General features: G+C 42.1%; 1 protein-coding gene across 1 annotated transcript in view; it reads right to left on the reverse strand.

Moving 5' to 3' along the window:
* Positions 1 to 3,936: 3,936 nt before the first annotated feature.
* Positions 3,937 to 14,585, reverse strand: part of GART (phosphoribosylglycinamide formyltransferase, phosphoribosylglycinamide synthetase, phosphoribosylaminoimidazole synthetase) — a 30,787-nt gene continuing 20,138 nt past the window's right edge. The window contains exons 14-21 of the mRNA XM_009877062.1: positions 13,842 to 14,090; positions 13,335 to 13,487; positions 11,426 to 11,629; positions 10,973 to 11,104; positions 10,238 to 10,368; positions 8,545 to 8,686; positions 5,374 to 5,489; positions 3,937 to 4,119 (exon numbers count right to left, since the gene is read on the reverse strand). Of these exons, the coding sequence (XP_009875364.1) occupies positions 3,937 to 4,119; positions 5,374 to 5,489; positions 8,545 to 8,686; positions 10,238 to 10,368; positions 10,973 to 11,104; positions 11,426 to 11,629; positions 13,335 to 13,487; positions 13,842 to 14,090 (1,310 nt within the window). The remainder of the gene's footprint in view (positions 4,120 to 5,373; positions 5,490 to 8,544; positions 8,687 to 10,237; positions 10,369 to 10,972; positions 11,105 to 11,425; positions 11,630 to 13,334; positions 13,488 to 13,841; positions 14,091 to 14,585) is intronic.

A 14,585-nucleotide genomic window follows, 5' to 3' on the forward strand; every position in this document is an offset into this window, starting at 1 on the left:
TGCTCTCTGCTCATCTTTTCCTCCTCCCTCCTCGTCCCCACCCTCAGCGTGCTTCTCCTTAAATGCAGGCGTATCAGTGTCACGGGTTTCCATTCTGAGCCGTGATCCTTTTCCCCTTAGCTCGCAGCTTTAGTTACACTCCTTTTGCAAAATGGGTGGTGGAAGCCAAGCTATCGCTTCAGATTTTTAATTTCTTCATTCTGTTTATTTTCATCTGTAAAGGAGTTCTGTGTTACAAAGCAAAGAGGGGGCTTAAGCTGTAATAATGGTCCAGTGCTTCAGAGGGAAATTAATTCTTTTGAGGGATTGGTTTCTGTTGGCCACATCACCCTGCAGAGCACCAACAGCTTCACAAAGCAACAATGCACAGGAACCACGCTGCTGCCGGAGGGTGACCAGCTCCTGTTGGATGGAAGAGGCCAGGCATGTTGGGGCAGATCAGAAGTGAGGCCCAGCCTGGCACAGGGTGGATTTGGGGGTGAATGAGCATTAGGGGTGAATGTATAGTTCTGTGGGAGGAGGTGGGATCCTACTAGGACCTCGTCCTTGTGAGCCCCACCACCATGGGATTGCCTCAGGGTACAGAGGAGAAGAGGATATGCAAACGTGCACCAGTGTGAAAGCTGGGGCCTGGTGAGCTGACGAGCAGAAGATCCAAAGGCCAGGGGAGCTTTTAAAAGGCAAAAAAAACTACCCTCAAAAAAAACAAACTCCCTTTCACAGATTATTTGTCAATACCATGTAATACTGAACATACTGAACATACATCTGGGCACTTTGCTCTTTGAAATGCATCGGTGTTCCCAAATTTTGTATTAAAACATTTGGATCATGAGAGATGAAAATTTGGTTAGAGGGACTAGAAATGCCAGATTTCAGGCATTTTTCTTCCTTCATCCTTGAAATCAGCAGAACAAGACATCCTCAGCTTAACTTGCAGTGGCAGGAAAAACTCAGTTTTCTTTCTTGACTGAGTGATTGGCTTGGTCCAGAGAATCACTGCTGTTAAAAAAAACCTTTTTCTGTGGGAAGCTTATTTTATCTCTGCCAAAATAAAGACTTGCCTTGCAAGTTGCAAATCAAAGGAAGGAAGTAGCCAGAGCCTAATTTTCCAGGGAAGGGCTCACCAACAGCCATTAGATGCAATGGAAAAAATGTATTCTTGTTTTGGTATTACATGTACTATATTAGTGAGGCACCTAGTGTGTATCTTGTTCTTGGTCATATCAGGCTGTTTGAGAGCATGAGTCGGCTTCACTTAAAAAGTCTAAATTTTTTCCTTTTTTTTTTAAATGTATAGCTAGTGTTTTTTCAGTAGTTACGGAGGGGAGAAAAATTCAGACCTGTAAGGTCTGCCACTAATATATAGAAATATGTAATTGTCTCTTGTGCTCCAGTGACTGTACATGTATTTTTCATGATCTGGGAGAAATAGGAAAAACTATATACCAAGGCAAGATTAGCAAACATTTGGGATAGATAGAGAGATAGATAGATAGATAGATAGATAGATAGACAGACAGATGTAAAGATGGATGATTTTTATGATAAACACTTTGCTTAGTTCGCTTTCGGTCTGTTGTAACTGTGTAGTAACTTCCTGTTGTACATTATTTAAATTGCATAGCACGCATGACTGAATGGTCTAAACTTCACCAATAAAATGTTACAAGAGAACAGGGTGATAGTTACTGTGCTGCCATAGGTCTCCAGATGATCACTGTGGTATTGAACAGCTCTTTCTCTCACTGTGTTCCTCTGAGATTGAGTGTGGTGATGGCCTATTAATCCATACTTTATACAGAGTGGTAATTGAAGCAAAGCCATCTAAACTCCAGGATGAAATTTCTTTTTATGTATTTGCAGAAAAACAAATAGGTGCCCAAATCCCATTTGTCATCAGCCTTAGATGGCAAAATACCCGAGTCTTGCTCAAGCTGTCCCTGACGGAGCGAGGGATTGCATTTGGAGTGCCTGGGTCTTCTGCTGTTGGCCTTTCGGGCAATGATCAAACTGTTTTTATCAGTAACACGACATTTATTAACTCTACAGGTGGTGATTTCACCACTAGCAGTCTTGCTTCTTCTAATGGGTGAGCTTAAATTTAAGCAGTATTTCTTTCTGAGTTGTAAAATGTTTACTCTAACACTGCTGAGGCACTGAGCTTGTACGGGCTGAACCTGTGCCAGGGCTGGACGCTCCCGGCATCTTTTGCATTCTCACCGAGTCGAGCTGGATTTTGAGCCTCGGTGGGCAGTGCCCCTTCAGGGGGAGGCCCTTCTGTAGGAGGGCAGGTTTGTAAAGAAAAAACACTGGGATGAAGCCTTAGCTTTTTATTCTTTGCCCTTTACAAACAAATTAAATTTGACCATGTCATTTCCCTCTCTATTTGCTTGAACTTTATCCTTGGTGACAAATAATGACAGGAATGTTTTGTCAGCACATTTCTTCACCACGGATCCTCTGGCCACTGAAGGAGTAAGGTCACCACGTTGTGAAAATCACTACTAACTTATGCGGGATTGCACATGTCTGTAACCACACAAACTGAGTTACAGTTGCTGTAATGTTGACAAAAGTTAAATTCTGCTTCACAAACTCCTCCTGCCAGCTCATGTCCCTGGTAGAGGAATTACAAGGAAAGATCTTGTTATTTATTTTTTATTATTTTGTTATTTATTTTTTTACCTTTATTACCTTATTTCAAATCCAAATTGAGATTATGTCAACATGGAAGTACCATAACGACATCAGTGCACAGAATACAAATCAGCTTTTTCTGTATTAAAAGGGAGCTCTAAACCACACATAATCAGCTCTGGTCTGTATGGGGGAAAATTGATTGCTTTAGTAAATACATTAGAATGTATTCATAACTATACTGAAACATTAAAACAGGTGCTTTTTCACAAAAGTTGAGCAGCGTGAAACCACTTATTTTTTTTCAGAATGGTAATATTTACTGGGTTTCCTCCAGTATTATTCCAAGTGAAAATACTGTTCTGAGAATAAAGGCACTTAACTTCAGCAGAATTTCCTGAAGAATGTCTCACAGGCCAAGAACACATTTTGTATCTAGTCCTAACTCCCTTTCTTACTCGTTAAAACAAAAAAACAACAACAACAACAAAAAAACCCAAAACAGCTCTTTTGGCTCTGAACAAATCTCTGAAGGGAATTCATAATGGATTCACATGGGGATGCTCAAAGGCAAACGGTCAGCAGACATTTAGTTCTATTTAGCACCTGATTGATAGCAGGTCCCATATTTGAAATTACAGGATATGTCCAGAATCTGGGCCAGGCAAGTTCCACCAACATTAAACCAGAAACTATTGAGAAAAACAAACCATTTCGTTATCTGCAGGAATAGTTAGTATTTTGGGAGACCAGTGTTTCTTGGTTTGGCTAGAGATTTTTTTTACAAGTGAAGTGTTTTGACTTCAGCTGTCTCTTCCATTGTACTAGTTCCAGCACTTTTCCCCACAAACCCTTCACAGCAGGACAAGGGAACTAACTCCCAGTTACAGCCTGGATGGTCTGTTAGAGAATAAAACTGATGTTCCCAAGTCCAGCTCAGAGATGCTCAGATCCCTCTGTAACCAAACCCAATGTTTTTTTTGTTTGTTAAGAAAGTGACTGAGAACCAAAACATCATCCAAGGAAGCGATTATAATTAGGAAGCACATAACAGAGCCATTGCTGAAACTACTGTGAACAGGCCTCTGCCTTAATAATTCCCCTTTGAGGCTTTCTTCAGATTTTACCTTGAATCTTTAACCATTTAAGAAGGAACATGGTGTGGCATGTTCCCTACGTTGGGAACACTTTGTGAAGCGAATACAGTGTGTGTGTTATTAGGCCATGACCTCTGTTTTGATCAATTAAAGGCACCACAGCCGTCCCATCTGAGGACGTTTCGTGGACATGCGGCTCCTACTTCCAGTAGATCTTGCCAGCTTCCCCGACCTGCACAGCCCCACTGGCCACGAGCTGCAGGGCAGCCGGAAAGGCTCGGTGCTCGGCCTCCTTCACCCTTTCCGACAGCGTCTCCACCGTGTCACCGATCTTAACTGGAACCGCCTCTTGGAAAATGATCGCCCCAGCATCGACTTCCTCCTGTAAAAGCAACAGCCAGAAAGTCTGTACAGTTGCAAAGAGGAAACAGAGGTGGGATGGGGCAGCTCTACGACAGCAAATGTAATCTGGTTGCCCCGGGGCTCCGTTTGTCATAACATTACTACAGGAAAGATGAACCTGGGGCTAATGTGAGGAGCGTGGAAAAGGTGCTGGCACTCACACTGGTCCATGAGGAACTAAGAGAAGTGTAGGGTTCCAAGAAAAAGAGAAGGCAGGCAGAGCACCAGCAAGTAACATTTCTACTATTGAAACCAATGAAAGCCACGCTAACTGGGGACATGGTAGGTTAAAATTGCCCAAAATTATGACATTTCAATTCAGAAGAGTGAATTAGCCAAGCTTTGGCACAGAGCTGGACTAGACGACCCAGTAGATCTTTTTTTCGCATGTTAATGAGGCAGATCCCTGCTGTGTAGTTATTGTCTCTCAGTACATTGCCACACAGATAAGAAACCCTAAGTCATATCTTGGGAAAAAGGAAAGTCACATCTTGGAGAAAGGCATGGGATTCTTCCTTCTATCTGGAAAAAAGTTTTTGTGTCTTTTTCTAAGAGAAAGCAAAACCCATGAGAACGGACTTCAGGAGCTTTGGAAAAGGGGAGGATAATCTGAAGAATGCAGCAGAGGAGGGGAAACTAGTTATTGTCAACTCGGAGAATGGAACAACATGGAAACAATTCTCCCTGAACTGGTAAAAATGCGCATCTTCCAAGTAGAAAGACCCGTGGCTTTTGTTTTCTTACTTTCTGACTACCATAAATTGGGAAGTTTTTCTCTGTTTCCACAGACACTGGATTACTTCTTAACAAATCTATGCTTATTGTGCCACTTCCAGTGTTATGGTTTTTTGTTTCCACTTTTTTCTTGAAAGTTACAAATAAGGAAAGTTGTACAACAAAATATAAGAAACTGATGCTGTGTAGTAGTAAAGATTTTGGGTTAGCCAATGCCTTATGCAATCTAGCACCCCAATTGGTGGAAGGCAGCAGTGGGGTGCTTAGGGAAGAGGTTAACTCAGGTAAAGCTTAAACTTCTGTACAGGCTATTCATTTCCAGTTCCTTCTCCAGGGACAGCAAACTGAAGCACTATATTGTCTAGTAACGTTATGCATGAAAAAAGGAGAAAAGGTAATCAAATGTCATGGTAGGAGGGTGTTCCAGGTGAGCTCTGAGGTAAAAATCTTAAAGGCTGATGAATTATAGAGTTAAAGGGAGGGAGAAGGAAGTACTTACGGCCACAAAGTGTACAGTACAGCCTGTGACTCGGACTCCAGCTTGTAGCACCAATTTGTGGGCATTTGCTCCCTTAAAAGAAGGCAGCAGAGATGGGTGGATGTTCAGTATTTTTCCTGAAAAATTGTAAGTGAAGTCATTGTCTGTTAGCATTCAGCCTTGCCGGAGTGTTCAAAGTACCATAATCAGCAGAGGAACAAAACAGATCAGTGAAAACAGTTTTTCACAACTTTTGCATACACTTCTTTTTTGATGATACTGACAGATAACCAGCCCAAAGCATTTCAGAATGCCTTGTTTTTCAGAAAAAGTAAAGACAGCAGTCAGTTACAAATAATAGCATGGGTAAAGCATATTTCTCCAGTGACTAATAATGATTAATTTTTTTGATGTAGCTGCCCTTTCCCTTAGCATCTCGTTCTTCTCTTCTTTGATCACAAGCACAGTCCTCTTTCTTAGAAACTCAGCACCTGGAAGAAGCTCAGTCTGGTTTCAAATGATGTAACGCACAGCCAGTGAGTGACCAGGCAATAAAATTCTTTGGCTGCGACTTTTTCTCCACACCTGTTTTGGCTTAATAAAAGACAACAGCTGCTCACACAGCCCTTTGCCCTACCCTTCCAAAAAGGACCTGTCTACCTCTACTACTTTCCACGCGGAATGGTGGCTGTAACCTCTAATGCTCAACCAAGTGTGACTGTGGCTAAACCCCTGGGCAACCTGTACCTTACACTTCCTTAAAAAAAAAGAATATGCCTGAGTTCCTACCTAGCTGTAAAGAGAGAGTTGCTGCCTGTAATCTCAGGCTCTCACCACTACAGCAACGCGATGGCTAACCCATGAAAAAACCTTCTTTCTTCTGGCAGATTTCCCCTGTCTGCTCCTAATGCCTCAGTGCCAACTCCTCCTGCCCGCCCATTCTGGTCGAGAGTGAAATCAAAAGGTGCTCGACAGCCCTAGATCTTCTCTTAGATTCAGTACAAACCCTTGCAGGGGAGGCGGGGAGGGGGGGGAAAGTGGCCCTCGATACTATTTATACCCCAGTACGCTACGCCCACACCGTCTCTGCATGCCTCCTGTTTAGGAAGACTGTGTGTCATCAGCATTCATTGAACACCACCTAAATGCCAAGCGGCGAGACTGAGCTGCCATATGCTGGTGGAGGCAGCAGGCTACCGAAATAGAGGCTCGTGATGCTGTAATATGAAGGCCATTCCTGGCAGCACCACACAAAACCTGCGCTTGTGCTGCAGTAACTCACGTGGATCTTGACCTGTGCAACTTAAAAGAGGCAAACGTATCGACTGATCTTCAATGATATCTCAAATGTGGTTTGTGTCTCAAAAATATCCCTTTTTTAAGCATCAGCACCTCCATGCCTACTGCTTCAGCAAAAAAAGCACTGGGGACACTGAGCGGAAAACAACATTCTGCACTTCTGAGTTTCTGCAGTTTCTCATTACTGTACTGTCAGAAACTGCTCTAAAGGAATGTGGTTTTTTTGTTTGCTTGCCTTTGTTTTGTTTCTCAATCTGTCCTTCATGCTAACATTCAAAATTAACACTTCAGGGCTGTTAAGCAAGAAGGACTTTCACAACTAACTTCACACTCCATGTTCTTGTGACTGCGAGAGAAGGAAAAAGCAAGAGCCCTTGAGAGCGCAGCAGTAAGAACTGATTGCTTGTGGATAACGTAGGGAGGTGAGTGCCCAGGCATAGCCAGGTCAGAGGTTTACAGCATTCCCTGAGCTGAAGTGACACTCTAGCTCATATTTAAGACCTAACTGAAGCACATTCTTGGTCAGAGCTCAGGTAGGTACCTGTTTTCAAGCTCAGTTCAGTGCTGGACATTGAAAAATGAGTTAACCATCCTATACTGAAGAAAGGGGTTTTTTTGTTTTTTTTTTTTTCTCTCAGGCCAGTCATACACGTAACGCAAAACCTGCACTGTGTAGAGCACTCATCAGCATGGAAGCGCTCCGTCCCTGAATCAGAGGGAACTAAACTCATCTTTTATTTGCACAAGATCTCTGCAGTAGAGAAACTTCTTTTCCATCCTCTGCACAGACACTCAAAACACATTTCCTGTAGTGTCAGATTCCTCTCTCCTAACTACAGTTGTTCTACACATAGACATTTATACCTCAGCCTTCTAGACTCTGTAACAAATGGAGAGAAACAAAACCAACTCATCTGACTTACTTTAGCTGACAGCTTTAGTGTAAAATGAGTTGCCTCCTAGGAATGCCTGGTTTGCTTCGTTGATTTTAAAGGGAGGTTTGAAAAATAGTTCAGGTGTAAGAAGGTCTGTGTCACAGACACACCCAGGGTAACACAAAAATCACCATGTGAACAATCAAGGCTGCCTGGAGAGCTGCAATGTGTAGGCTGACCAGCTTGTAACTAGTAATGAGCAAGAACTAGTTTAGGTAACTGTGACTGAACCCAAAGCAGAGCAAACAGTGAGAGGAGCACTCAGGGTCATTCAGGACTCCCTAAAAGAAACAGAAAGAGATATGAAGAGGAGTATAGCAACCAGGGGAGGGAGAGCAGCCAACGAAGCAGGCAGAGGTGTTACCAGCCTCTAACAAAGACCTGGAAAAATTGTAAAAAATGAGCAGAATGGAGACAGTGTAAACACTTTGGACAAAGAAGAGCTGGATCTGCCTGTGGAACATGCTACTGTCGAATCAGGCGGCTCCTGAGATGTCTGACCAGAAGACAGGTGAGGTCTTGTTAACAGGAACTGCATATTGCTGCTCAGTTTTAAAGTTTTATATGCAGCCAGCTCATTTGTTAGGGGAAGGAATTCCCAGTGGCTGGATGCTCACCTCCCACCAGCCAACACCTACTCTTAGGCAACAATTTGCCTTGTCCCTCATGTTTGCAGAGGTCTGAAGTCTTCCCAGCCTTATTTTGAAATATTTTCTAATAAATCAAAGACTACAATTTGCCCTTGGTTTCCTTAAACTTCTGTCAAAATGATAGAGGGAAGGGGAAAAATGCCTTTCTTTTTCTCATTCTTTTCCTTACAAGACGAGAAGAGTCTAATTTCCCGCAAATCCAGAATTAATATGGTCGCTTTTCTATATTTCTTCTGTTTTCTTTTTCTTGAGGACAAGTTATAAAATTACTTCTTCTTTAAATGCATACACTACTGTGCTGGGCTTACCTTCCCATTTCTTGACAAAAGGGCCTGACAGTATTCGCATAAATCCAGCCAGACAGATCAGCTCAACTGAGAATTCTTCAAGGACTTTGTCAACTGCATTGTCAAATTCAGTGCGACTTTCATACAATTTATGGTCAATAACCTGTGGTAACCCCAAAAGACAAAGAAATACACACACGGTGTTAATTTGATCTGAAAGCTTTAAAAGCACAACGAAATGGTATTTGGGAGTCATAAACGAAAAACAAGTAAATACCCACGTGTGGCTCGAGTTGGGTGCACGCCCACAGCAAGAAGAACAGTTTATGAACACCTGCGGCTAACAGACAAGCGTGCAGTCTTCGCTCCTATTCACATGGAGCAATCATCAAAAAAAACCCCATGAGTTTTGTTTTCCTAGGCTCACAGCTTTAGGCTCCAGTGCTTTGATATAACTTAACAACCTACAAAGGTAGGTCATTAAGACAACCTAAAACCTCACAATGATTTCACTCAATATAAGGCCTCTGACAGTTTTAAGCAGTTGAGCCTTGCCAGAAATGATATCACAAAACCTTGAAAGGGAGGCTAATCCCAAACTCTTTAAGAGAGCCCCTACTGCATAAGGTCAATATACTTATGTATTTTCCATCCAGGATACATCCCCTAATTTAAGCAGGAAGAAGGCAACACTGTATAACCTAAAATATCCACAGCCTTTTAAATAAAAGTATGTATTAACAACTACCAGATTTACCAGGGCAGTTTTGAAAAAACAGGACTGACTCGTTAGCTGAAAAGGTGGCTGAGGGCACTAGAAATAGAGCCCAGCTCAACACAGGGCTGAACTCTGCCAGGAACTACCAGTTAGCAACTGGCACGACACATACTACTCAGTGTCTCTGCTTCACCACTGACTTCTCATCTTAATCTGATGACCATCAGCTCCCCCAGACTATATTTTTTTCCTCATTATATATTTGTCCTCCTCCTGCATACTGTGGACATATTTTACTTGTGATCTTTGTGTGTTCCCAAATAAGAGATGGCAGCACTAACATTCAGATTCTGCTACTACTGAAGTTAATGAAAGAGTTTGCATCAGGCCCAAATCTTCCCCATGTCTCTAGTTACCGGTGAAAAGTACTGTCAAACGTTTCTAAGTCAGAGCAGCAGCATTTCACATCTGCAATAGAGACAGCTGCGCAAAGGGCTAAGCAGTGCAGCGCTGGATCCAGTGACACTGAGGGAAACAAGAGTTTGCTTTGAATGAATCCTGGAGAGCCTGAAGCAATGCCCAGGGAGTCAGTGGAAAGCCCCACTGAGTCTGACGTCTCTATTTCATTCAAATGAACTATTGTGTCTGCTTAGCATGTAATTTAAAAATTAAATTCAGATAAAACGGCTTGCTACTTTTGTGTAAATACACAGTTTAAACTGTAACTGTGGAAATTTTGTGATGTTTTGATATAATGACTGTTCCCAAAACCATCAGGATTGCTGGCAGCATCTCTGAGAATCAGAAAAGGAAGCATTTTCTTCCCTTTTTAGGTAGTCTGTCCAAGGGCACAAGTTTATGATAGACCAAAAAAGCAAAGCTAAGGCTTCCTATCAAACCATCTCTTACCTTAATAAAACTCACCATCTCACAGTATTTTCCTGCTATAGTCAAGAGCTAATGACGGCTAATTTCAAAAAGATGAGAAGTACTCACCCTTGTAGGAATACCAGCTCTTTCAGCTTTCCTTAACCCCTCCACACCAGCTTTGTTAGAAACAACAAGGACTATTTGTGCGAAACTGGTGGGCTTCTTTGTGCTATTTATGAGGGCTTCCAGGTTTGTGCCTATTTGAAAAAATAATTCATGAATATCAAGTTGTTGCTGAAGAATAAACATAGTTAAAAGCTAGAAGAGGTTTTAAATAAGCAGCAATGTGGGTGAGACCCAATTCAAAACCTACTGATGTTAATAATAATCCTTTTTAAATTGATCTTACTGGGAACTGAATTTGAGAGCTGGAGGCTACAGGGCTTTTACTAGCAATTAAATTTACAAACCATAATTTATGGAATTGGAATGATGGTCTACTTCTTAGCAAGTCAGAATACTGGAAAACTCAGGAGTGACTATATGGCAATAAGAAAGTGTGATCTAGTTGTGAAATCATGCTGCTGTCCCTATAGTGCAACACAGTGGTTGCTTGATTCTGGAGACATGCAGAAATCTGTAGATAAAATGAACACGGACGCAATTCATAGCCACTTTGCAGCAGAGGCTGAAGGTCTTTCTGTTTGTGACTGAAACTACTCCAGGGCAAAATCTATTCTGCCTGTTACTGAAAGCCTGTTAGAACCCATCAGATCCTTTAAAGGCTCTAATGAGATTTAAAATCTGAAGTTCCTTTTTCAATATTCTGCTTTACACTGTATTAGAGAATGTAACACTCACCTGTTCCAGAGATAAGGACAGCAACCTTCACTTTGTTTGTTTGGATTTTGCCTTGGATATGGCTGTGCATAGACAGTGACCTATTTGCTTGCAAGGCTCGAAGCAGATTATGGACTTTAACACGGGCAGAGCCTGAACGTGTACAAGGAAAAAAACAGCAAAACAAGACATAAATAAAGGAAGAAACAGAGAGAGGAGGAAAGTACACATGAAAAGAGATTAATGGCACTGCTTTACTTCTCATTATGTGTGTATAGTTCTGGCGACATCTGACATTGCTAAGCATATGTTTTATGGACTCAGACCGAAATCGTGAGGCCTGTCATTTTAATATCCTGTGAAAAAAGCTATGGAGGTGTCAATTAAGAGATTTTTCATCTAACCTCCATGGAGACTCACCAGCTAAAAACTTAGGTCTGTGGGGTTTTTAAAGGAAAATAAAAATTTAATAACCTTTTTGTAGGGAGACAACTTTCCCGATCAGCCAGGCTGTTTCGTGTTTCTGTATGTCCTTGAGGACCTGCTGAGCCAACTCCTTCTGAACTACCAAGACAGCACCGATCCCACAATTAAATGTCCGTGTCATTTCCTCCTCAGAGAGGTTCCCTTCTTTATGAAGCCAGCAGAAGATTTCAGGAATCTTCCAGGTAAGGGCATCTGAAGAGAATTGAAAATACAAATGAAGAGGGGAAATTGCTATCAGTGGACAAATACTAAAATTATTAGAATATTAAGAGGTAAGATCTGGATGGAATGCACAGATAAAGTCCCACAACAGCATTAGCTTGAGTGAATCGGCTTCCATGCATGGAAACAGATTATTTTTTTCTTTCTTACTAAAAAAGACTTGGGAGTACACAGAAGTCTCACTCTGGGAGGAAATTAATCATACTGGTCCACTGCAATCCGTTAATCAGTAATTCAGATGAGCTCTGAAGCAGTCTTTGGAAAATTCTCTGTTTAAAAGTGACAACTCTGCTTCTAGAGAAACTATGGCACCAGAGCAACAGCCTTAAAAACTATCACAGCAGTCTCACATTGCCCTCAGTTCCAACAAGGTAAGGATGATTTACAGCAGCCTGAGAAATTCTTCTGGACAAGACATTGTAAAAGGAACTCCAAAGATGGTAAGTTTCTTTCTTGTCATGTCATCCCCATTTATGTATACTAATGTTCACTGTGGAAAAGTGGAAGAATGATTTACACGCAGTTCGGGAGTGTAGAACTCAATATTAGTTCCCTTATTCTGTTCTACAGTCCAATGAACACTACACAGCCTATAGGAAGTAATTTACCTTTCTATGCTTTCTCCATAAGTGAAGTACTTGATGAGATTGTGGTGAGGATTAATTAAGGCTGAGGAGCATGAGATTTACTTGAGCTAGTAACCATATCCAAATGCTAATCCAGGACCACATGAGTATCACATAATTAGCAATGATTTTGTAGGTTATCGCAGATGGTGTCAGCTCACTTTGGATTACTTTTAAAGTTGTTTTATTTTTGCAAATATGGATAGGCTTTTTTGAAAAATCCAACACCATCAGGGGAAGTGAATTCAGTGGGTAGTAGTCATAAAACTACTAAATGTTTTGACTGGCTGTGGTTCAGTCACAAGGAGAAATTCAGCAATGATAAAGGAAAAAGCAAACATTTATAGACCGGCAATTCTAGCTCTTACAGCGCAAGTCAGTTGACATGGCCCCACGTACACAGGTTTCCATATCAATCCATTTTAACCGAGGATGTTTTGTTAGTGTGCTGGTTTAGCCTGGGATAGAGCTAACTTTCTTCATAGCTAGTGTGGAACTAAGCTTTGGGTTTGTGCGGGCAACAGTGTTGGTAACACAGGGATATTTTAGCCGTCGCTGAGCAGTGCTTACACAGAGTCAAAACCTTTTCTGCTCCTCACCTCGCCAGCAAGTGGGCTGGAGGTGGGCAAGAAATTGAGAGGGGATACAGCTGGGACAGCTGACCCCAACTGACCCAAGGGATGTCCCAGACCACTTGGTGTCACGCTCAGAATGTAAACCTGGGGGAAGCAGGAGGACAGGGGGACATTCAGAGTGACAGTGTTTTGTCTTCCCCAATCACTGTTATGTGTGATGGAGCCCTGCTCTCCTGGAGATGGCTGAACACCTGCCTGTGTGTGGGAAGTGGCGGGTGAATTCCCTGTTTTGTGTTGCTTGTGTGCCTGCCTTTTGCTTTACCTATTGAACGAGCTTTATCTCAACACATGACTTCTCTCACTTTTGCCCTTCTGATTCTCTCCCCATCCCACCAGGGCAGAGTGAGTGGCTGTGAGGGGCTTAGCTGCTGGCTGGGGTTAAACCACGACACATAGCTTTTCTTTTTATCTCACCTAAAACAACACCAAAAGATTCTGGGAGAACTCGGGGGATGTTTTCCAGCAAGCCCCCTCCAGTGATGTGGGCATAGGCTTTCACGTGGCCTGAGCGAAGGACAGGCAGGAGAGTCTTACTGTAGATTTTAGTTGGGGTTAACAACAAATCTCCTGTAGATGAAAAAGGATGAAAGATGATCAGTTACAGCACTGAAAGGAATGCTAATCAACATAAAACTGAGGAATCTCAAAATATTAATTTGCTGGATACTAACGAGCAAAACAGAGACAAACACAACGTTCTACCTTTTCTAGCATACAATTAGTCATTAATCTCCCTCCCTAAATTTCTTTCCTGCATATATGATTCACAGGAAAAAAGAAGATAACATGTTAAAGAATGGAGTAATTTTTTTAGCGCCTTAGAAAGGTTACAAAAGCAAAGGCGCAGACAGAACAATTGTGTGACATTTGCCTGTTCAGAAGTTCAAGTCATAGTGCAAGAAGCTGCATGATGAGTGGTACCTAATGTCTGATCACTGGAGACACCAACTGGAGAAGAGAAATCAAATGATGACTTTTCCACAATCTTCCTTACAAGGCTGTACCCATTGCTGTGAACCCCAGAAGAAGCTACTCCAATAACCACGTCTCCATCAGCAATTCTCTCCAGCTGAGGCAGCATCTGCCCTCGCTCCACTGCACCAACAGCAAAACCAGCCAGGTCATACTCTCCGGGTGGATACATGCCTGGCATTTCAGCAGTTTCTCCTCCTGTGAGAACCAAAAAAAAGAGGAAAGGGGTGTTGGAAAACCAATGGGACCAGTAGGCATGCAGTCGTTCAAAGTTTTAAACTCATAAAGCATTAACAAGCCATTTTTTTTAATTAGATAAATGAACATTAAAAATAATTAAAAATATGTTTGTTACAGACTCTTCAATTGAATGTGCAAGAGCAAACTGGGAAAGAACATTTCCTCCCCCATTCCGACAGCCATTATCAAATTGCTGTGCGTTCACGTTTAAAAACCAAAGGACCTATTTAGTGCTTCATGTTTCCAAATTGCTGCCAGGTTTAGTATTCCCCATTAAAAACCTACAAGCTACAAGAGGTACAGGAAATTCATACCAGGACATCAAAGGGACAACACAGCTCTTAGTCTTACTTCCCTTCATAAAGATTTTTTATCTAGCGTTATCCTTCCTGCCACTCCTGCCCACAACCCAGCCACTACCATCACGCCAGCTCCAAACATGTAAGGCTCAGA

Source organism: Apaloderma vittatum, unplaced genomic scaffold, assembly GCF_000703405.1.
Source record: "Apaloderma vittatum isolate BGI_N311 unplaced genomic scaffold, ASM70340v1 scaffold1069, whole genome shotgun sequence".
NCBI classification, from domain to species: domain Eukaryota; kingdom Metazoa; phylum Chordata; class Aves; order Trogoniformes; family Trogonidae; genus Apaloderma; species Apaloderma vittatum.